The 25,284-nt window shown below is 42.7% G+C and overlaps 1 protein-coding gene across 1 annotated transcript; it reads left to right on the forward strand.

Moving 5' to 3' along the window:
* The first annotated feature begins 11,848 nt into the window (after positions 1 to 11,848).
* On the forward strand, positions 11,849 to 23,430 carry RGCC (regulator of cell cycle). Its single transcript, XM_088482490.1, has 5 exons — positions 11,849 to 12,033; positions 14,364 to 14,537; positions 21,190 to 21,297; positions 22,569 to 22,631; positions 23,369 to 23,430. Exons 1-5 carry the CDS (start codon positions 12,000 to 12,002, stop codon positions 23,374 to 23,376), a joined length of 387 nt encoding a protein of 128 aa, XP_088338616.1. The 5' UTR covers positions 11,849 to 11,999; the 3' UTR covers positions 23,377 to 23,430.
* The last annotated feature ends 1,854 nt before the right edge of the window (positions 23,431 to 25,284 follow it).

Genomic DNA, 25,284 nt, shown 5'->3' on the forward strand with positions numbered 1-25,284 from the left:
ATAGAATGTATTCATAATACTGACAGACTAATGTCTTTTGCTGTACAACATGGACACTGATCTGGTAAAACAGAGCTCATATACCTATGTACAGCAAATAATGTTGCTAAGAGAAGATAGATGGGAAATGAGGTGCTGTATGATGTAAAACAAACAGCTTTATAATATTATAAATTATATTTTCCCAGAAAAGGATTTAATTATTTTGATTTTTGCAAATTGAATAACCCAGGAACAGATTTGAAAAACAACCCCCAATCTACCGAAAGGGAAAAAATACTTATCAGCCATCACGGTGGTAGTAGTTAGGGAACATGTATCCACAGCATCATGGTGCTAGTCATGTGACAGAAACCAGGGACTGCAGGGATGTCAGTGGCAGAATCTAAAGCTGGGTACACACTACACTATATATCATAGTGTAGTGCACAGGTTCCCAAACTCGGTCCTCAGGACCAGTGGCGTCACAATGGTGGTGCGGGTCGCACCTGGGTGTCACCCGCCGAGGGTGACACCAAGGTTCTGGCTCCCCCTCAGTGACAGGAGCCGAGTGCTGCACTTATTGCTACAGTGCAGCACTTGGCTCCTGTCACAGTGAAGGAGCCGGCACTCCGCACCACCGGCACCCCCACCACCCCAGTGATGAAAACTATGGGCCGGGGTTCGGGCTGTGAGGCCGCATGCCTGTCCACGAGGCCACATGCCTGTCCGCGAGGCCACGCCCATGTCCGCATGGTCACGCCCCCTTTTATGACACGCATGGCATCCCTCCCCGCACTGGGTGTCACCGCGGGGAGGGGCGCCCCTGCTCAGGACCCCAAACAGTTTATGTTTTCCTGGTCTCCTCACAGAATCACAAGTGAAATAATTAGCTTCACCTGTGGATCTTTTGAAATGGGTCAGTGAGTGATGAACACACCTGTGCTCCTGCTGGGTGACCTGGAAAATATGAGCTGTGTGGGGTCCTGAGGACCGAGTATTAGAACCACTGGTGTAGTGTTATTCTGACGCGGATTGAAACAATATATCATATGGATCGTGCTGTGTGTACATCCGATTGCACGTTTATGAGGGTCATTCATCATATCATCACAGCAGATGGGATGATGCAAAGAACAATGTGGTGTTGTTAAATGTACAATGTAATGACAAATCACGCGTTGTACCCCGGACAGTGCCGTGTGTTTGGCGCACACGATGTGTCGTTATATGGCATCTTTTCGTGGCTGGGTACACATATCATATAGTGTGTATCCAGCTAAGGTACCTCACACAAAGAATAAGAAGAACAAAGCTGGGAGGCAGTGTTCAGTAGGGTTGGGTACGCGATCCCGGCACACACAGGCTGTAACAGAAAATCTTGTGGATTAATTAAATATAATTACGCCTCATTTGTTTGACATGCCTTGCAATTGATGACCTTGATCCTGTGCAGGCTTATAGAACAATTAACTTATTATTTAGGGCTATATATGCTCAGTATGTACTATGTATTTTCTGCCCATCATATCTATTATCAGTGACATACACTGTACTTACATCCTTCCTAATCTTTACTTTACATGCATTAGATGAATAAATGCTTATCACTCCAAAAGATAAATGATGTGTGTTTTAGCAATCCAAAGATCTTCTTGATGTGTTGAAAGTCTCAGATATCAAAGGACTATTTGGGTGGGATAAGTACAATTCTGTAACTCATTAGCACCAAATCATCATTTAAATAGCTGCTTTATAACTGAATGGAATCTTTTAAATGTGTTGTCATTGTTGTCTATTCATATAACGTTTTGCTTTGGGGTACAGTACATATCATATGAATGTACTTTAGTTCATATTGTCATTGTTTGTGTTATTTGTATCAATACATATTTGTCTATAGATATTTAATTTGTATAATTAAAATAATGTCATGCAGAAGTTAGGATGATAATAATATTGTAGAACATCTGCTGTTGGTCTGTGGGAAAATATGTGGATTTACTTTACAAGCAGCAGTAGATCTATAGATGATTTAAACTTATGATTTGCCATGTCACTTATACTCCTTTTACACCGGAGCTAAAACCCGGGTTTTTGAAGGGTTAACCCGGGCAGCTCCCTGGTGTAAAAGGGGAGAGAGTTGGATCGCCGGGTCGAGTGACCCGGCAATCCAACCCAGGTAACTAGCAGGGTTTAATACGGGCGTAGCCTGTGAAACCCTGCTGTGAGAACAGCGCACTCCGGGTCACGATGACCTGGAGTGCGCTGCTAGCCGGCCGATTGGTCCGGCTTCAGTGGCGCTTGGAGATGACGCCATCTCCAAGCGACCACTTTCACTCCGCAAAAGCCGGGTCTATGCAGACCTGACTGCGGTGTGAGCGGTGCTGACTCGGGAATATCCCGAGTCGGCGCCGGCAAAATTCCGGGTCTGATCCGGATAGGAACTTTGTTCCAACTCCGGGTCAGACCCAGAATTTAGGTGGAAAAGGGGTATAATGCTGGGCATACACTCTACAATTATCTGTCAAATATCTGTCTAATCTGGCTGGTTGGAATGAAAACCTGGTAATGTATGGGAGCAAATGACAATCAACTATTTGCTCACAAACACTGGAAAACAAGATAAAAATGGTCGTTCAGACAAACTGGTTAAATCAAACTAATTTAACCAATTTGAACAATTATTTTTGTCCGTTTTCCAGTGTTTAAGACCATATGGTCGATTGTCATTTGCTCCCATACATTACCAGGTTTCATTACAATCAGCCAGATTGAACAGATATCTGACAGACAATTGCATAGTGTATGCCCACCCAGGGGCATTAGAATGGGTTACCATGATCATCATTTTGCTAATTGAAGTGGGTTGACAAACATGGCCGTATTAACCTATGGTCGGACCGTAAGGCATTCAAGTATTTTGGGCCCCCTCCGGCACTTCAATCTTTCACCACACTACAGCTGACAGCCTGACCCTGGTACGATAGGTACTAGACCACAGTATATCCATTTTGAGGGTCACCTGAAGACTTCTAGTCACTATTTTTTTTCATATTTTTATTGTAGAACTTTTCAGGAAAGCTCATTTTGAAGGTATAATTGTTCAATACTGTAATATTTTGAAGTGAATACATTTTTTTATTAAAAAATCTAAGAAAACGATGAGACTGCGCTACGTGTGAAAGAGCTGATATCTATTAAGTATATTGGTGGTCAATAGAGCTTCTTTTGGGGCCCTATTTCCTACAATCCGAATTTCAAATGCAGATTGTAGTGTGATATTTACGACTAAGGACAGTATTCAATTAGTTTCGCATCTGTGGAAAAGTTTTGCCTGCCGGACTTTCCGCCGGAATCGCGTGCTTTGGATGCGGAAATTTATCGTGCGCATCCCCGCTATTTGCTACATTCAATTCCAAAACAGATGAAAACGGCAAGCAGCGAATTCAGAACAGGCGGAAAGTGCTGTCAGAATTGGGGAAATCAGCCTGAACTCCCCAAAAAGATGCACTAACATTGGGGATCAATGTAGATGTGTCTGAATATCCCTAATAAAACTTTTTGGGGTACTTAAGTTGTTCCAATAGCTTCTTATTAGTGTCTTTGCACAAGTGGTGAAGAATGGCATTAAGCAGTATTTTTTGGTGAAAATAATTAGTCATGTCAAATTTGAGGTACTTGAAAATGGGTACTAGCAAATTTTAATGTCTCTAAAGTGAAGTTTAGTAAAAATTTAATTCCTCCATCATACAAGCACCTGCAATCCCAAAAACACTTCGCCCCTTCTTAGAGCAGAACCTTATTTCGCTAGTTTTTGAAGTTGTCCACCCACTTTTTTCATTTTCACCCCAAATTTCAAATGCATTTTTTGGGGTGTTCCTGGTTGGTTATTTTCCCTTTTTCAGGCAAATTGTCCTTTGGGGGGGGTGTACCAAGGGTTCTGAGTGGTTTTCCAACATCTGCACCCAAAAATATAGATTTTGCACTTTTTTTTCTCCTGCTATTCTGTGGAGAAAAAGTATCGCCTATTTCAGTGCACTGACTAGGTGAAGTCTAGACACACACCTAGGTGAAAACGGGATGGAATGGAATACGGAGTTAAAAAAATAAAAGCAAAATTATCGCAAAAAAAAAACATGCGAAAATGACTTTTCGCTTCTAATTGAATACGGTCCTAAATTTGCATTGTGAATTTAGGAAATATCACAGGTATTTATCTAAAATCCCTTGCAGGTACAGAGCTTGCGATAAAGCTGCATCCCTGCAAATCCCCTCCGCAATCTTATTTTTTGTAAAAATACAGCAAGTTGACCAGGTTCACAGTTCAGGAGCCCGGAGACCAGCTGACCAGGGTCACAGTGCAGCAGCCCGGGAGACCAGCTGACCAGGGTCACAGTGCAGGAGCCCGGGAGACCAGCTGACCAGGGTCACAGTGCGGGAGCCCGGGAGACCAGCTGACAAGGGTCACAGTGCAGGAGCCCAGAGACCAGCTGACCGGAGGACCTCACTGGAGCACTGATCACCGGTCCCAGGATGCAGGTAAGTGTTTTGGTTTTTTAAACAATTTTTTTCCCAGTGATCAGCTTGTGGTCTATTTAGACCGCACAGCTGATCACAGGGGTTTGTCAGAGCAGAGCAGGAGTCGGGGGACCAGGGTGAAAGCCCTGATAATGCCATCTGCAGATGACGTTATTATCACAGAGCTTTCCCACTTATTTTTCTACAATATATTTTAGTAAATCTCAGGCAGATTACATTTTCCATTACAAGTATGGGAAATGCGATCTGCATACTAAAAATATATTTTTCATGAAAACTACTCTAATTGCCCTTTAATAAATTTCTGTGATACTGAAATAATGTGAAAAGTGTGTGAAAACACCCTTTTTTACATATTTTTAGTAGAAATAATATTGATAAATAGTCCCCTTGAACTTCTAAAACAAGTACAAATTTAATAAGCTAGATCCTGGTAGACAAAGATCCATTAAAAAACATTAAAAAGTCACATGCCACATTGTATGTTTTCATGGCTTTTTTGTGTGTTTTTTTACGTATCTTTGGCTATCAGATTCTAGCTTATTAAATGTTTTCTTGTTTTATATGTCTAAAATAAGCCATCCTATTTAACGCTATTGATCCCCAATATATACTTAATAGATATCAGCTCTTTCATGCTTAGCACAGTCACATAGTTTTAATGCGTTTTACTAATTGTTTTAATAGGTCAGCGACCAGATGGTTGACTTTGCAGCCGCTGTGTAAATCACACAAACATTATTGTCAGTAAACCAAGTGCTGGGAATGGAAACGTTTCACTATTGTACAATCACTTCTTAAAAGATATATCATTTATATACTGTATAGTTGTTTTAATTAGGGATGTGCAGGCTCGGATAGGTTCGAGTTTGCACGTGGAGTTCGGATTTTTCCCTCCAAAAAAACGGAACTCAGAACGAGGCAAAACGTCATCTTACATGGACGAACATCATCATTCCTGGTCTTTTGTCCAGGAATGATGATGTTCGTCCATGTAAGATGACGTTTTGCCTCGTTCTGAGTTCCGTTTTTTTGGAGGGAAAAATCCGAACTCCACGTGCAAACTCGAACCTATCCGAGCCTGCACATCCCTAGTTTTAATATGAGTCAATTTGTTTCATTGCAATAAGGAAACAGTTAATTATCTTATTAATAGAGGTTATATGAGAATCAATTAATTGTTATTTATGGGGGCCTTTTGTTAATAATAAATACATTTAAAAATAGAATTAGGAGATGAAACAAAATTTTAATATATGTGTTTGGGGTATCCTTGTTCTCCACTCGGTGGTGACTCTCTAGTAGGCGGCCGGAATCCCCACGTGTCCTCTCATGGAGGTATAACAGCGCTGATGGTAGTGCGCTATTGGTCTGCGGACCCCCCCTCACATTGTCTCAAAACAAACCTCAGCTGATTTTAACTGTGCCTTGCAACGTCTGCATGCGGGGCTCCTAGGCTTCAGCCTAGTCAGCCTTATGAATAATACAACCCTGCTGACAAATAATAAACTACATACTCTCCAAATTGTAATATTATTATTTTGATATATCTAAGTTAATGATTTATACGTAATAACAACTATATGTGTAGACAATGATAAAATAAGTATACAGGAAATAATATATAATATAAAATCAAATAATTCAGCAGCTGAATACTTCAATGCTAAAGCCTGGAAATTATCCAGAGTTGATGTATCTGAAGTTAAACACTGGATGAACTGGATCATTATTCATTAAATTACTCAACAATTCAAACATTAATCTCTGAGTTAAATGCCAGTGTTGTATAATAGATGTTCCCAGACCCCTTTCCATTTCCCCCTATGCAGCCTCCTTTCTCCTCTATTCTCGCTTACTAACCTCAGAAGTGGAGAAGTTGCCCATAGCAACCAATCAGATTCTAGATATTATCTTCTAGAAGGTGCTAGATAAATGTTAAGTAGAATGTGATTGGTTACTATGGGCAACATCTCCACTTCTAAAAACCCGCACCTTAGTAAATATACCCCAGGAATCTTTTCTGCAAATTAAACAAACCTAATATCTCTAGTCTCTATTTATAGATAAACTCTTCCATCCCCTTTTCTTAATCTTACCTATGTATTTCTAGGTGCCCAAGAAGAAATGACATTTCAATTAGGCGTAATCATCTCACGCCCTCAAGTAAGTGTGGCTATATGCAGCACTCATGGTAGCTCCGGACTCGCAGAATTATGGGGCTGCATACAAAAATCAGAGAGTCCAGGGCGAGTTCGTGCCACAAAGGGGGGGCGAGTTCGATGGCCGTTGTCTGCGTTTCTGCGCGTTGCAGCTGTAATTAGCCCCCCTCTCACATGCATGGGGGAGTTTATTGATTTGGATGACATGCATTTACTCTGGATCCCAGCATGTTGTTCGCCTTTGCAGCTGCTGCCTGGTGCTGTGTACTGCCACACGGCTGTCTGTCAACTAAGGGACAGATGCAATTACATGTGAGCAGCGTCATGTGATGTGCGCTACACACATAACAGCAATTAGGGTGGCTCATTTCTGCTCACATCTTCATGGGCTGTGAGAAGAAATGAGAGAGACACATCCCGAAAAGATGTTCTGACAGCATTTTGTTGTATATAGGATAATTGAACAATAAGTAATTCGCATTGTTAATGCATTATCCGACTTGAATTACGCTAGCTGACATTGCACGGCCCAGTTTGCTGGTTTGTCTAAATCTATGTGTAGCAAGTAAGTTACTATCCTGCTCTATGTCAACCCTACATAGCTTAGTGTCATCAGTAAATAGACACGTTACCATCTAAACCAGTGGTTCTCAAACTCGGTCCACAGGACCCCGCACAGGTCACGTTTTGCAGGTCACCCAGCAGGTGCACAGGTGTAGTCATTACTCACTGTTACATTTTAAAGATCCACAGGTGGAGCTAATTAATTCACATATGATTCTGTGAGGAGACCTGGAAAACATGCACTGTTTGGGGTCCCGAGGACCAAGTTTGAGAACCTATGATCTAAACCATCTATAAGGTTATTAATACAAATACTGAAATGAAAAGAACATTATCCAATACTGATCACAGGAATGTATTACTATGACTTTAGCCTAGTCTGAATCTGTTCTGCTTTAAACTATCCTTTGACATTTAGGGGTAATTTTACTAAAGTGAGAGCTTTTAGAAGTGAGTTTTAAAAGTGATATTGCCCATAGTAACAAATCAGATTCTAGCTATTATCTTCTAGAAGGTGCTAGTTAAATGTAAAGTAGAATCTGATAGGTTGCTATGGGCAACATCACTTTTAAAACTCACTTCATATTAAAAAACTCTCACTTTAGTAAATTTAACCCCTTAACCTTTAAAGAGTTCACTACTTACTTTTCTCCTCCCTACACCCAGTATTCTCATCCTACAGTATGTACCAGACTGCTGTGTTGAACTGATTCAGGATTTTCCCAAAATCCACATATACCACATCACTACCAAGCAGAGTGGATGGGGCAGTCACCCAGGGGCCCCCACACTAATCCCCGCCACCATTTTTGATTAGCCCCCGGCCTGGCATCTCCCAGCAGCTGTGGTCATCGAGGGGGTGCAAACCATCGATGGTTCACTATAGATGGTTTGTGTGCCATCGATGGCAATCACTGATGGGCCCATCGATGGTAACAATAAATGGACACCCCAACAATGGCCATCCCTAATGGAACGTGGCTGATGATGAAAGCCGAGCCCCCTCGCTGACATAATGCCGTAATTCATGGGTGTATGTGAATTGCCCAACCCATCAGAAACATGATGCTGCAAGTTTGCAACAGGCTGTGTGTGTGTGTGTGCACTCTGCCCTCTCTCCCCCCCCTCTCTCTCTCTTTCTGTATCCCTCCTTGTCCCTCCCTCTCTCATTTCATCTCCGCCTCCCTCCTTGTCTCTCTCTCTCTTTAACGTCCCACTCATAATCCTGCGTTTGCCCCTGGCAATGTACTAGATCATGTCCCTTATACTGGCAGGAGTCGGTTCCCAGCAGTTTTGCGGACATGAAGTAGTATGATGCGACCATGCCGGTCAGTGGAGAGACAAGGTTTAGGGATATAGTAGTCACTGTGTGGGGCCCTGCTAATTTTATTGATAGGGCCCCCACAACTTAGTTGCCCCGAGGCCCCCCAAAATCCTTAAAGCGGCCTTGCTACCAAGACCCAGTATGAATATTATCTCCTAATAAAAGCCTATTTGTTAGACATGACCAGTCCTTCATTAAACTATAGTGACCTGTTGTTATAAAATGATTCTCTACAATATATTTAAACACTTCATTCCTTAGAATGCCTTCACATATTTTATGGACATGTGAGGTTTGGCTTATAAAAATTGGTACCACATCTGCTTTCACCAATCTTGTGAGTGATTCGACTATTAGGGGGTCCATAAATGTAATAGAAGTACAAATGGGTGGATGCCTTCTGGGGCAGGTTCTTTATAAATTATAAACCAGGTGCTTTAATATTTATTCTTTATGTGTTAATACTTTTCTTATTTATATATTTATTTAACACTGGTGGCCTTTTAGTCCTATAAATGTTTTTACCATATGTACTTTTCTCCATTGCTGCCGCAGGGAGGCTCCATTTGCCGGGCACCCGTCGAGATTTTGTTATCAGGGGGTGCCCGGCTCCTTCCCTGCAGTGGCAGCCGGAGGCTGGAGCTCACTCCTGAGCTCCCCTTTCGGCTCCCGCAGTGAGCACTATGGGAGAGATGTCATGACGTAATGACGTCTCTCCCATAGGTCCGAGGAGCGGTTGGACCGGACGGCAGCGGACTCAGGAGAGGGCTATTGTGTTTATATTTTTAATTGTATTTTTTTGTGTAAGTGGCACTACCATTTGGGGCACTACTACTGGGGGCATTACTACTGGGGGGCATTACTACAGGGGGTACTACTACTGGGGGCACTACTACAGGGGGCAATACTACTGTGGGCATTACTACTGGGGGCACTACCACTGGGGCAGTAATGGGGGAATTACAACTGAGGTCACTACTAATGGGGGCATTACTATAGGGGGTAGCACTACTGGGGGTATTACTACTGGGGGTACTACTACAGGGTGCATTACTAATGGGGGCACCACTACTGGGGGCATTTCTACTGGGGTCACTATTAATGGGGCCATTGCATAGGGAGCACTGCATCAGGGATCGCTACTGTGGGCACTGCATAAGAGGCACCACTACTAGGGGCATTGTGTAAGAGGCACCACTGCTGGGAGGATTGTGTAAGGGGCACTACTGCTGTGGGCATTGTATAAGGGGCACTACTACTGTGGGCATTGTGTAAAGGTGGCACTAATGTGAGCATTGTGTAGAAGGGGAACTACTGTGTATTATAACATGAATAAGGGACACTACTATATGGTGTAATGTGAATCAGGGGCAGTATGGCCCTGATTCAGAGCCGGACGTCTTTTTTTTTTATGGAGCGGCCACCCACAGCTAATGCGAGTGGCCAGGATGATGGTCGCGATGGTCAAGACCATTGCGACCATCGGGCTTGCGACGAGACCCTTGTGGTAGGGTCTCTAACTTTACCCCAGTCCTCAGCAGTCCAATCCCTGTACCTATTGCAGAATATCAGTCTGTACCTGATGTTTTTCCTGGAGAGAAGTGGCTTCTTTGCTGCCCTTCTTGACACCAGGCCATCCTCCAAAAGTCTTCATCCTGTGTCATGCCAACAGTAAAGCATCCTGAGACCATTCATGTGTGGGGTTGCTTCTCAGCCAAGGGAGTGGGCTCACTGACAATTTTGCCTAAGAACACAGCCATGAATAAAGAATGGTACCAAAACATCCTCCAAGAGCAACTTCTCCCAACCATCCAAGAACAGTTTGGTGACAAACAATGCCTTTTCCAGCATAATGGAGCACATTGCCATAAGGCAAAAGTGATAACTAAGTGGCTCAGGGAACAAAACATCAAAATTTTGGGTCCATGGCCAGGAAACTCCCCAGACCTTAATCCCATTGAGAACTTGTGGTCAATCCTCAAGAGGTGGGTGGACAAACAAAAAGCCAGAAATTCTGACAAACTCCAAGGATTGATTAGGCAAGAATGGGCGGCCATCAGTCAGTATGTGGCCCAGAAGTTGATTGACAGCATGCCAGGGCGATTTTCAGAGGTCTTGAAAAAGAAGGGTCAACACTGCAAATATTGACTCTTTGCATAAACTTAATGTAATTGTCAATAAAAGCCTTTGACACTTATGAAATGCTGTAATTTTACTTCAGTATACCATAGTAACATCTGCCAAAAAGGTCACTCTAAACACACTGAAGCAGCAAACTTTGTGAAAACCAGTACTTGTGTCCAGCAGCAGCTCCTGCCCTCTTACCTGAGGGGAGCTGACACTGCTTCTGGTCCCGACGTCTGCACAACGAATGTCAGGCACCGGGACTTGTGCATGCACGGCTGCAGCACCGCGCATGCGCATAACTCTAGACCAGCTTCTCGGAGCTGCATTGATTGCAGCCCCGAGCAGGGGCGCCGAGAGGGGGGGAGCGGGTACAGATTACCCAGGCCCGGGCTTCCTGAGGGGCCCCGGGTCCGGCGCCGCTCCCCCTCCCTCACAGCAGCCCAGCACACAGCGTGTGCTGAGCTGCAGTGGAGACTGCTTGTGGCTGCTGAGCAGCAGCCACAGCAGTCTCCTAAGTCTGTGGGGGAGCGATCACACTGATCGCGCCCCCCCTGGCTTTGCGCCGGGCTGAGGGGGCTCAGAGCGCCCCCTCTCCCCAGCGCGCATATCTTTTTTTTTTTCCGGGAAGGGGGCGTGGCCACGCCTCCCGCGGTTAGGCCATGCCCCCTATTACCCGGGCCCGCCACAGCTCTCAGCGGGCCTGGCCCCGAGAAGCCCTGTAGGGCTGCCCGAAAAGGCAGAGCAGCAGCTTCCACTTGAGCGGCCCTCTGCTAATGGCAGCCCGGACTGGCAGTCCTAGGGGGAGGAGACAATAGGAAGACACCTCCAGTCACAGTGTAGCCAGGTGGAGAATTTTACTGGGACTGGCTCACTGAAGTGGAGAATTTTACTGGGTGGGGTGTAGCCTCACAGGCCTTAGGTAAAATCCGCCACTGCTTGTGTCATTCGCAAAACTTTTTTGCATGGCTGTATATTGCAGTGTGTGGGAGACCTGACAGCAATGTTTCTATGCGATTTGCGCCCTCCAGTGGCACGCAGGAAGATCACACGCCAGCTAAGTAGTTTACTACTGTGACATCAAAGAATGGAACTTTCCTAACACGCCCGCTGTGACGTCAGCTCCAGCTGGAGAGCAGCACATAAAGCATCGGAGGTGCTGCTCTCAGAATCAGACAGAGCCAGAGCTGTGCACGGGGTAATACAGCACAGGGACACTAAAGCGTGGCAGCGCATCTATTGAGGGACTCCCGGGCTGCTTCCTTTACTAAAGAAGACATTTCTTATTTTATTGACTTGGAGTCATGAAGTCCCCGAAAGTAAAGGCATCCAGGAGAGGTAAGAGGGGATCCCAAGTGCAACTTTCCCCAATTTACTGAGCCGTACTGGTGCTGCTGTCATCGGATCAGTAGTCAGCCTTATGTTAGTAACACCTGTCACCCCCCCACCAGTACACCCAGTAGACCCAGTAGTGTAACTCCGTGTACTGCCCCAGGATCCACTTCACCTGGCTGTGTGATATATGTAACGGGTCCTGTCCACCTGGCTGTGTGATATATGTAACGGGTCCTGTCCACCTGGCTTCTGTGATATATGTAACGGGTCCTGTCCACCTGGCTGTGTGATATATGTAACGGGTCCTGTCCACCTGGCTGTGTGATATATGTAACGGGTCCGGTCACAGACCATCTTCACAAAGCCTGCACTACCCTATGTACTTTGTTGCCAGCGGGACTGCTGTTACAGGTCGATAGACTGCCTGTTAATACTTCACCAATGTGAATTAGACCTCATATTTATTTTTACCCTTGATAAATAAATTATATACCTGTAATAAACAGGTAATGTGGTTCTCATGCAGTTGTAAAACAAGTTGCAGTGGTGACCTGCTAGCCTGTGGCTGAGACTTGTAGTCCTAAATCAGGCTGCCACTTGCTGTCTAACTCTGATGAAAAACTAATGTTATGTCATTCTGTCACTTGTAGTTCTATAGTAGAGCTAACACTTGGTAATTTGTGTTACAGAGCCGCCAGATACTAAGCTTTGGTTATGAAATGATTTGGGAGAGTTGTATAGCCTTAGCCTGTGCACTGTGTATCTCTGCATGTTTCTGTCACAGCAGATGTGCTATTCAGTGTCTCCTCTGCTGTTCCCATTCAATTAAAGGCTTCCCATAAAGTGGGGAGCTGTGTTTTGCTAAAGAGGCTTTCTCTGCCTTTTGTTCCCAGCCTCCTGCTAATGCTTTATTGTGAACAAGTACCCACATTGGAAGAGACTGGTGCTGCTGGCTTAGTTACAGTTCTGTGCCAGTCTGGTGGCTGCTTGAGTGAGGGGGCAGCTAAGGGAAAGTCTTGAAAACTAATCATGGTCTTAAAACGACATGAGCACATCTTTGCAGAATTACCAAACCCTGTAATAGACAGTGACTCATTCAGTGGTTTTATGCTCACTCATTTTCACAATGATGGCGATGGAGTTTTCTTTATACAAATTAGGTTACCATGGTTTTCTGACTGTTGTTGTTGTGTGATTTTCATGCATCTGTTCCATGCATGGGCTCAGAATTTATTATGATTTGAATACATACAGTGTAGTGACTGTTACTATATTCTGTATTTTTTTTTTTTTTTTTTTCATTATTGATCTGGAACCCCCAGTCAGGTTTTACTTCTATGCTCTTAGCTTGGCTCAGGCTAAGAGATGGAAAGATATGATATAGATATCACAAAATATACACGCAGAAAATAAAAACCTGGATGTTGGGGCCTGTTTATTGGAATTGTGAAATATTTTGTGTCTATATACTAAGCCTTGGACAGATATAATGTGGACGGAGATAAAGTACCAACCAATTGGCTCCTGTCACTTTTTACAAGATGTTGAAAAATGGTAGTTAGGAGCTGACTGGTTGGTACATTATCTCTGTCCGCTTTTTCTCTCCCCCCATTGTCTGGTACATCAGGAGTTTTGTATGTGGCCCAATACACACCATTAAAAAAAGTTAGAACACACAAAGTAAAGATGTACTTGCTGCAGGTGACCCCAAACTTTGCTCCAGTCATCATTTTAAACAGCACACATTGATGTGTGTACAGTATTATTGGCCTAAAGCATAACTATCATACAAGAACAAGCCTGTAATTTGGCTGGTTTAACCGAAGATGTGGACTTGGAAGAATCTCCCAAATGCAGCAATGTGTAGTAATATTATAAGGGTATATGAGGGATTGACAATGTGAGGTTGGGCCTGTTGATAATGCAATTTAATTTAAAGTGTTTAAACAGTGTTGGCATTACAACTTCAAATATGATGTTTTACCATTATGTTTGAACTTGTAAAGCAGACAATGTTAAAATGCTTCTAATTGCATTATTGACATGTCGGCATTCGGGGTTTGACCTCACCCTGTCCTTATTCTCCGTGTCGGCAGTTTGATTGTCGAGTGGTTCTTGGTAAATAGAAAAAAAGTACTTGTTGGTCTACTTGGTGATATTCTTGTAGACAATATAACCTGTCCCTGTGACTAGGCTTATTAGGGTTGATAACTACACTTACCAATAGTGGTCAAGGTTCTGTGTGACATGGAACAGAAATACACATGGATATGTTGAAATACCTGGTGAGTAATGTGTAACTGTTTTCTTACTGTTAATTTTACTTCTTTCAGCCGCCTTTATTGAAGACGATGATTTAAATGAGGTGTTGTGTGAATTTGATGCAGTGTTAGAAGATTTCTCCTCCCCTTTCAACAAGAGGCGATTCCGATATGATGAGCACCTGCGGACCATGAAGAGGAGGAGCAGCGCTAGTATCAGTGACAGCGGGATCAGCGACTCAGAAAGTGAGCAACTGTACAGGTGACATGGGGGACAGCAGAAATATGGCAGGTGTCCTAGTCTTTTTCACTTGTTAAGTTTTGGTCAACTTATTGCTATTGTCCCTCTTTGGTGTCCTCCTTCACCGTCTGCAGGGCTGTGCGGGATGCAGTCAGGAAGCCAACGGTCAAAATGCTGACCGCCGGCTTCCCGACTGTCAAATCTCAGCAGGGGACCAATGACAGGCGTCGAAATCTCTATGACTGTCATTATACTTACGCCGGGAGCCCGAACGAAAGTAAGCCGGGCGGGGGGGCCGCAGACAGCCGCAGAGGGGGGGAGGGTTAGGTTAAGGGTACCTAGGGGGGGACCAGGGTAGGCACCCCCCTGGGAGGGTTAGGGCCAAGCTAGAGGAAGGCACCCCCGGGGGGAGGTTGGGGTTAGGCACCCCCCCCGGGAGGGTTATGTCTAGGATGCGGGAACATGGGGGGTTAGGTTTAGGCACTTACGGGGGGGTTTAGGTACTAGGGGGTGGGAGATTAGGGTTAGGCACCCCTAAGGGAGGGTTAGGGGTGGTAGGGTTAGGGTTACTTACCTTAATCCCCTGTCAGGATCTTCACTGCTGCCGGTCTTCCGGAATCGGGATTTCAACCGCCGGACATAGGTATTTCCCCGGAAGGGGGTGAATATGGCAACTGACTGGATCAAAGTCATCCAATCTGATACAACTATATAGTATAAACTGGTGCATTAGATAACTTGCTGCATCAGAACAGTATCATGATACCTTGTATGGGGATTGTAACTCTGGGTCTATTTATCATAAGGAGAAAACCCCTAAATCCTGCAAAAAGGGTGGCTTCTTGCTATTTACTAAGCCTCAAACCAGACAAGAGCTATCAACGAGTACGACAAGCATTAGCGCTTGCTGGTGGTAACATCCCCATGTAAAAAATGAGGAAACTTATTTAGGAATGATTGTGTAGGTGCCAATACTATAGTAATCCTCAGTACACTATCACAATCTTAGGATGGCTGTAGCAGGTGGTAATAGATGGAATGAATAAGTAAATAGAGGCATCTTTCATTTTGTTACTTTAAAACAAACAAACAAAAAATTTAACTATCTAAATATTGAAGAATCTGCACTAGATGCCTGAGGCTGGGCGTGCAGTGTGCATGTATAACTCTGTCATGCTGGGTCAGGTATGCACCAAAGGGCCCCTAACTGACCAGCGGAAGAGATGCCTGTCCCTCGCCTGGGAGCTTAGCATAGCTCGGCTGTCCTCTTAACCTATTAAGGTGATGGAACATTTTTTATTGCTGTGATATGCGGATTTAGAATCTCTCTTCTATTGCTGATTTTTGTAAAGTAAAGCCCAAAGCATTTAAATGAACACTGTCCTATTAAATCTGCTTTGCATGGATAAAAACACCATGGGACCTGATAACTAAAAAGCAAGTAGCTATTATAAGAAAACAAATTTGAGGTACGGTTTGATGTTGAAGTGTGCTTGGCATCTAAAATAAGTGCTACCTCAAAGTATTTGAATTTGTATGTGCAAGATGCTGTGATTTGGTATATTTTACATCAATGTTTCCCAACCTCAGTCCTCAAGGCACACTAACAGTCCTGGTTTTAGTGATATTCATGCTTGAGCACAGATGGTTAAATCAAAATATCTGAGGTACTAATTAAGACACCTGTGCTCAGGTATGGCTATCCTCAAAACCTGTCCTACATCCTAAGTACTATTCAGTGGGTGATTTATGAACTGAATATAAAATGCTAATTCCAGGTAAATTAGTCAATGGAATTAAGTAATATAAAATAAAGTACAGAAGCTTAGTTACCTGAAATATATTGATATACTGGCTATCACAATACATTGAATGGTCTTGAGCAGGAGAGTAACATAGCCACTCCTATCAACATGAGACGTTCACGGTGAGGTTGGAAGAGAGGTAATCGCGTGACATTCTCATCCAATCTTTGGGCACCCTCTGCACTCAGAGACCCTTAACTAATCGGAGAAATTGCAGGGGGTTTTATGCTCTTTAATAAAGAAATCAAGCTGATATAGGGCAGCTAACCATTAGGAAAGTGGCTTATACAATAGACAGGTTACATATAGTTGTTTTGATGTGTTATTGACACATTACTTTTGGTGTGTGATTAAACCACTAACTCTCTGGATAAATGTAATGCAGATAAGCTCTCAGGGATGCCGACTGTCTAAATGCTGACCGTCGGCATCCCGACTGTCTAATCCCGGCAAGTGTCTAATGACTGGTGTCATTAGGCCTACGCCGGGAGCCCGACACCCAGCTTACCGAGCGAAGGTAAGCCGGGCGCGGACAGCCACGGGGGAGGGTTAGGTTAGGGGCTTCCGGGGGGACTTAGGGTTAGGCACCCCCCCCTGGGAGGTTAGGTTTAGGCTAGGGAAAGGGGGGGTTAGGGTTAGGCACCCACCCGGGAGACTTAGGGTTAGGCTATGGGGAAGGGTGGGGTTAGGTTTAGGCACTTAGAGGGGGGGTAGGGTTAGGCACTTGGGGGGGGGGGGGGGGGGGTTAGGCACCCCTATGGAAGGGTTAGGGATAGGGGATGGGGAGGTTAGGTTAGTAAATAGAGAAAAAACTTACCTGTCGGGAACTTCACTGCCGGGCTTCCGCTATCGGGATTTGAATTGCCGGCCGGCGGTAAATCATACTGATCCCATAATATAAGCTCCAGAATTGTTCTTCTCCCTTGTGGTTTTCTCAAGTCCTTGTAACTGTTTAGTTTCTTGTTAACCCATTTCTGCTACGAGTGATTACTACTGTCTTCAGTGTGCTGTATGGGCCTGATTCAGTAAGGATCGCTATTGCGTACGCAGCTGCGAATTCACTCAGAAAGTATGCTAATGCATGCTACAGCTCAGCCAGCATAGACACCAACTGCTGCTTTCTTACATCCTTAATACCTCGCAGTCCTGTGTATACATCAACGCACATCCGCCCATCACGCAACATTTACACTGGGCCTGGCCAGCCACAGAAACTGCAAGTCTTGTCATACTCAGGCTGTGTATGCAATCACAGTGGCTAATTTATGTACGCCCATACAACAGTGTCCAAATGGCCAGACACGTCTGCATTTCTCCAACCACTCCCCCGTCACCACCCCCAAACGCTGACTGCCTGTCACTCACTCTGCGATGGATTCCTCGGTGCATCTGTAATCGCAGTGTACGCTGCTGAAGCAGGCCCTATGAATGCATGTCCTTATTCTCTCCCTATGCATAGAAAATAAGGGTTGAATGACCACAATATATATCTTCTTATAATATACAGTGTTTGAGGTAGAATAGGACATTTCCAACTATGATAGATTATATATAATAGAACAATGAATACTGATTTATCTATTATCTCATAGACCTGTGTTTACTTTATGTGGGCAATAGACTAAATAATTACTTGGATAAGGTAAAGCTTATTAAGTATTCTGTCTTTTAAGATAATTTGGCTGCTAGATGGCACCGCTAGCAAACCTCTATTCTGTCTCCAAACTGCAAACAGTAGGAGCACACTAAGCTGATGTGTCACATTCCTGAAGATGGATTCCATCATTAATAGATTACTTCTGTGTATGACATGTAAGTCAGCCTGGGGTGGTCTTGTAATCAGCGATCTCAATGTATAACTATTCTTGTTTAACTACTATATCATACTGAATGATAATGTCTCAATTGTGCACCAGAGTATGACCTCAACCATTAGTCAGGGGAGACTTTTGTCATTTTGTCTGGGGATTCTACTGTATTACCTGCAGCCTCTCAGGCTGATGCAATTATTAGGGGTGGGGACACCATCTAGGTGGCCAACAGTGCTCCTGCTGCCCCTATTGTGATCTGTGATATGTAGGTGATCATATGACGGCATGTATTACTTCTGTCTCTGAATCAGGAGATGATCATTGCAGGACTGAATTTGAATATCACATACCAGGAATGAGTACAGCAGTGTGAGGCAGACACACAAATCCTGCTAGCCACCCCCCTGGGGTTTAGCAGTTACATGAACTCAGATTATAACTTGCAGGTGTTGTAAACTGTTACAAGAGTCTGTCTCTGTGACCTTAGCGGTCATGTTAAGTTAGATAATGACATTTTTTTACCATCATTATATCCTGTGACTTGCTTCTGTTTAAACCAAGCATGGTGTACCCGAAATACAGGAAATATGTGGTTTATAGCAGTCTCTAGATGTTTTATTCTAGTTTGTCATAGTAATACTGAAGTTTTCAATGAAATTGAGAATTATCTGAAAGGTTGTTTGAGAATTCTCTTCTTCCTAATCCCAATAAAGGAACGTTATCTTACTACTTGCCACATTATCTCCTGCCTGATGGCTAGACCAACTGCAGACAGTGTATGATGCAATTTGTAATGCTACCTTGTATTGGAAATCTGAAGTGGGCAAGCGTTAAATACAAAGCAAACTATGATGGTTGTTTACCTATAAAATTGCTCTCAAACAAGTAGATTAACAAATATTCATTCTTTTAAGTTGTGCCATAAATTCAGTTCTTAGCAGGGTTTTTGTCTTTATAAAGGTTTATGGAAACCTATTGACATAAACCATATTGTGATGGGAATCCCATTTCTCTTCATTTTTTTTAATGTAGGTTAACCGGCTTCTGTGTGTGGCACAGAATTTAGGTTCTAAGCTCCAAGAACAATGACCAGGTATTGATACAAACTATTACATATTCACTGTACAGCACTGCGTAATATTGTGGTGCCTTATACACTATAATAATAAATAGTTGGTGCTGACAGTGGTTGGACAGCAGTGACCAAAAATATAAGTTTGTGGTATGACTGGTCGACACAAGAAAGACGACCGGTTCTGAATGTCAACATGATCATTAGGTTGACCACCAAACATGTATTTAGGTCGACATGGTTAATTGGTCAACCTATTGAAAATGCCGACAGTTAACTTATTGACAGTAATTTTGTAACCTAATACTAAAAAGCAACAAAATCATGTCAACATTTTTTTATCGACATGTTAAATGTCAACCTTTTGAATACGTTGACTATTTAACTATGTCTACCTAAAAGCATGTCTACATATTGGTGGTCACCCTAATGTCCATGCCGACCTTCTGACTGTCATCATTCAGAATGTGTCCACCTTTTTATTTTTTAATGTTGACCTGATCCCAAATATTACTGGTTAGGAAGGGTGGGATCTAGAACAAATGAGTTTGTGCTTCTCAACTGGAGTATTACTGACAGATCAATCTCTAACCTCTATATAATATACTGTATGTTGGCCAAGTTCTGGCACTCAGTGATTGTGTTCTGACAAACCAACAAATCCAAATCTAGCATTTGTGGCTTCTTCTTACAATACACATTCCCTATATTAAAATCCCAATAGTTAGCTTGAATATGAAGCTTCTTTCTGTATAATTCCCTAACTGTATAAAGTCTTATGTTCTAATATATGTACATTAAAGATCTCTGGATTTCAGAGTTCAGCTTTTTTTTGTGTTTTTAAGTTACAGGAAATAGTTTTACACTTGTAATTATATTTATTTTAACTTATGGCTAACCTTTTTTTTATTTAAGTATAACTCTGCCTCTGTGGCTTCCTATAAATGTAGATGTTCCTTCTTTACTTTGCCAAGTTTAACTTCAAAATATGCTTCTGTCTTGCAAGACACTAAAGAAGGAAGAGGAGAGATTCAGTTAGGAATGAAGCCGGTGGGGGAAACTAACAATCCCTGCTGAAATTACATTTTCAGATTGTACTTGAACTGCTTTCACCATTTGGACTACTAGAATCTTACATATGCACTAATGATAAAAATAATGATTATAATAAACTTTTAACGAAAACCTAAAACCATTCTGAGGCTTGGAAGAACCGTTTGTATGCTGTGTCCTAAACCTGACTCTCCTAACAAATAATATTGCTCTTGCTCTGACCTTAAATCTAATAATGTGTCTATGCTGTACTGACTAGAGAAACAAGGGCAGTGACTGAAAAGTCAATATATAGTGTTTGCAGATATAATAGTTATGGAACAGTCTCCTAACCTTTATCCATGCTGATTGAGCACTGTCTTATAACTTTCCTTTCATACAGGTAGCAACTTTGTGGGTTATACCAAAATTCAGCCTATCAATTCCCTAGTAACTAGTGTCATCGTTAAGGCATGAATAAAATAGTATCTCATTCCCCAGTTATGTCATTAGTTTCTAGTGAATATTTGTACCAGCAATAAATTGGCTTCCCCCACTGTGGCTAGGCAACAGGCACAACTTATATTTCAAATGGACACCTCTGGGCTGCAATAAACATATTTCTGAGTCCCACATATTGTTGAAGCTCTCTGTATGGGTGTGTTCCTATTGGAACATTTTACATCAATATTTAATATTTTGCTTTCTACTTTAAAAGAATAAAGTTCTCCAAATTAAGAGTCTTGGTTAAATCCTGTTATGAAAGTTTCTATAAGAACAGGAATAAGTTATCTGTTAGAAAATACATTCATCAGGACTGTGTCTTATGCTGTTGTGGGATGTTTGGGTGTTTCAGAGCTGTGTCACATCTGACAGCTGTGTAACCTGTATCTAAGTGCCCGGCTTCTGCTCACCAGTCTCTTGTTTGTGTTTTTAGGTGCGGATTCACTTTGTAGAAACAGCTTTAGTTTCAGTGATGAAAAGCTCAACTCTCCAACACGCTCTTCTCCACCACACTCCTCGCCAGTAGATACTCCACGTAAAGGTATAATGTGATATTATTACATTATTAGTAACCTTTTATTAAATTGCAATATCTACCAATCATACAAACCCATTGTTTCGCTGAACACTTTGCCAACACTTAACATCTGATAGAGCCTACAAACTTTTATGATGGAGTGTTGTGTGTTTTTCTGGGGCCAAGAGTAACCCATATCAACTAATAAAAAAGTAAATTTAACAACTCTTTAAAGGCTTTTTGTAGGTAGAACTATGATATGCCTAACCCTAATGCTGGGCATACACTATACAATTATCTGTCCAATCTGGCTGGTTGGAATGAAAATCTGGTAATGTATGGGAGCCAATGACAATCGACCATTTGCTCACAAACACTGAAAAACAGACAAAAATTGTCATCCAGATAAATTGGTCAAATTCATTTGATTTAACCAATCATTTTTGCCCATTTTCCAGTGTTTAACACCATATGGTCGATTGTCATTGCCTCCCATACATTAACAGATTTTCATTCCAACCAGCCAGATTGGACAGATATCTGACAGATAATTGTAGAGCGTATGCCCAGCATAAGTTAAATAACATAACTGAGGTTGTAGTGTTTTTTTATATGCGACCAAATTTGTACATCCCTTGGTGATAAGCAAATCTTTCAGGAAAGTGGAGTGTCTCTGTAGTGCATCAAGTTTTAAGCACTGCAAAGTCTCTGATTGGCTTGCAGTGTCCTAAGCAGGGCCGGCTCCAGGGGTCTGAGCACCCTGTGCCGGCCCGGTACACTGCGCCCTGGTATCGCGCATGACCAAAATGGGGGGTGTGGCCTCATTACCATAGGCCATGCCCCATACATGACGTTCGTTGGAGGCATGGCACGCCTCCAAGTAACGTCAGGCTGGGGGTAAAGCCCAGCCCTCTGTCACTGGCTGGGCTTCCCCCCCCCATGCGCGCCGCATCCATTCACACTCCGGGGGTCCGGCGTGGCGGTGTGGGGTCCCCAACCTCCCGATTTTACCACCCGCGGCCCACGGGTGGGACAGTACTGTCCCGCTGAAATCGGTATGTTGGGAAGGAGTGCGCCCTCTATGGGTGGCGCCCCTGTTCGACCGCACTGGTCGAACACCCCTAGAGACGGCCCTGTTCCTAAGTAACAATCTGAACAAACCTAATTATAGACTGAAACACAGCATATGGTCAGTGACGTCAGAACAAATATAAAATAGCATGTTCTTTGCCATTTTGCTAATAGCAGCACCCTTTATGCTCTGATAGGTGTAATATGTATTTTTATACTCACAGCTAAACTTGGAGATACAAAAGAATTGGAAGATTTTATTGCAGATCTTGACAGAACACTTGCAAGTAAGTTTATTAGTATAACAACATTTCCTCCTGTATTATATGGTTTATCATACAATTCACTGATTGTTTAAGTGACCACAAACTCTAAAATCTGATGTGCACCCATTTTATAACCATGACAGTGGGACAGTGCTATTGTCACTGCTTGGGGGGGGGGGGGGGGTGTGGTGTGTGTGTGTGTGTGTGTCACTAAAACTTACAGAATAGACAGACCTGTGGGTTATTTTCTGCTGTCTAATTGTATGTTACATGATACACTTTAGGAAAATGTCCTTTCTTTTAACAACATCCTTACGCTAAATACTCCTTGCTTTTTAATGGGGCTTCTTAATCTAATCCATATTTAAAGACTTTGTAATATTCCAAACCAATTCATCCATGCAGGATGCTGACACTGTCCACTTCCATTAGCCTAGTGAGGAATCTGTCCTGTAGAATGTACTAATGCAGGTATAGGCCATGTGGGTGTATTTCCCTTTTAGTATCATGCATGTTCCTGCATAACCTGTACAGGTGTCTCTTTTCCTCAAACCCCTACCAATAAAAGGAGCTTTTTTTTTTTTTTTTTTGCTTAAATTAAATTACAGCTCCAACATCTAAGCATCAACTTGCTTTTTGTTCTGCACCTGTTCCTTTCACTTGGACTCTCATGTGTCACAAAGCTGGAGCGTACATTGCTGCTCTGGGTATCACTTTCCATGCATACTTGGTTAACCTCCATCTCTCCATCCTCCCAGGCATGTGAAGCACTGTACGGCTGGTCACAGTGTGATCACTGAAATGACTCAGAAGGCTATACCCCTCATGAAGTAACGTTCCGTACGGCAGATACTTCCAGCTGAAGACCATACCTAATAATGCTCTGTAATCTCAGCATATGAACCTGCTGCACGGTTGTTAGAAATCTTTATATTTGTTTATATTACTTTAAGGATACAGTGGACTGTATTTTTTACATAAATATTGCTTGTAACTTAAAATGCTTTTATGAAGATAATTTGTAATGTTATAGTTGAAACAAATTTAATGAAGCTTTTTTTTCCCAATATAATATATTTTTGTATACAAATAAAACATTGTCTGGATTTATTTATTATTATGTGCAAGAATAGTTCTTCCCTAACATACTGTACATTTGGTTCTAGTTTGGCTCCAGCGCTGTACTTTGGTCGGACTTGGAGATGTGACCGCAACTAACCCTGTCGTTTTACAATATCCATCCCCTCTGACCTGTCCCTCTGGGATCCCTGCTGCTAAGATTAGTACGGACATGCTGACAGCAGCCATGTATCATGACCACACTGGTTACTGCAGAATTCCTATTAATGGTTTAGGAGCTTATTTTACACCTATTAAATATTATGGTTGCAAGTGGAAAGCAGCATCCAAAATATCTTTCAATGGTCTCTTGTAGTCCTGCAATCTAGCCAGAAGGGAACGGAGGCCTGTGTTAGGACATTTTCACAAAGATGAATAATTCTTTTTGATGTTCAGACTTCTGCTTAAAAGTAACAAAACTGGCAGCGTGAGTGTGTACAGACTGGTTTTTCAAAGCTAAAGTGAATGGTCAGCTAGATGGATAAAAGTTAACTGATGTTTAACCTATTCTCTGACAGAATCCACTAGAAACAAGCGTCTTTAGATTAAGTGGTGTTAAGCCATGTTTGTCATCTGTCAAATAGACATAGGGGTATATTTACTAAGGATCGTGCCTGGTTGTGATAAAATTTCACGCTGGGCATCACTCAGACTTGTGTGTTTTTCATTCTCAAACACAAATTTACTAAGAATCATGTTTACCTGCCTATGTTGATTCAATGGTGATACTGATCGTGTTTTTTGAGTGTACACTGTAAAAGGGTTAAAACTTAGAAAAAAAACTGCATGTGGTCTCTTTAGTAAATCTCACAGTTGCAAAATCAGGGGAAGCTCACACGGGAACTTAATCTCAGCCAGACACCATTCTTATTAAATATACCCCATAGATTTATTACCAGATTGCTCCAGCAGACTTATGCATATGGTTTTCTATTGTAAAAGTTGATGTTATTTAACTGTGGTCAGGCCACCTTAATCAGTCCTCATCTCCTGCACGTCACTGCGTATCCTGTTTCTAATGGCTGGTGTTCATACAATCAAATTAACAGCAACACAGTGTATTTCAGGAGCTGAATGTGCTGCTGGTGTGAGTGGCAATGAAACATTCTCATGTGATTCTATTACTGAGGAGAAGGCTGTGTTTGACAGTGATGAGATATGCATGTGACTGTGAGATGGCAAATTTTAAAGCTGGAAGCACACACTGAAATGTAATGGAAGTAGCAGAGTCCGCCATTATTAGATTATAAGGAGTATATTCACTAAAGTGTGGGTTTTTAGAAGTGGAGATGTTGCCCACAGCAACCAATCAGATTCTACTTATTTATCTAGCACCTTCTAGAAGATAATAGCTAGAGTCTAGTTGCTATGGGCAACACCTCCACTTCTAAAAACCAGCATCTTAGTAAATATACCCTAAATGTGATGCGCCTATCAAACTGATTAAGGTAGATTGTGACTGTATATGAAATGGCGCTCGTACATCTCACCCCCCCTCCCCCATTTTCTCTCTGATCTGCATGCAGCACCATACCAACTATCATCTCCCCAGAAT

Source organism: Taudactylus pleione, unplaced genomic scaffold (assembly GCF_031769625.1).
Source record: "Taudactylus pleione unplaced genomic scaffold, aTauple2 ptg000005l, whole genome shotgun sequence".
NCBI classification, from domain to species: Eukaryota; Metazoa; Chordata; class Amphibia; order Anura; family Myobatrachidae; genus Taudactylus; species Taudactylus pleione.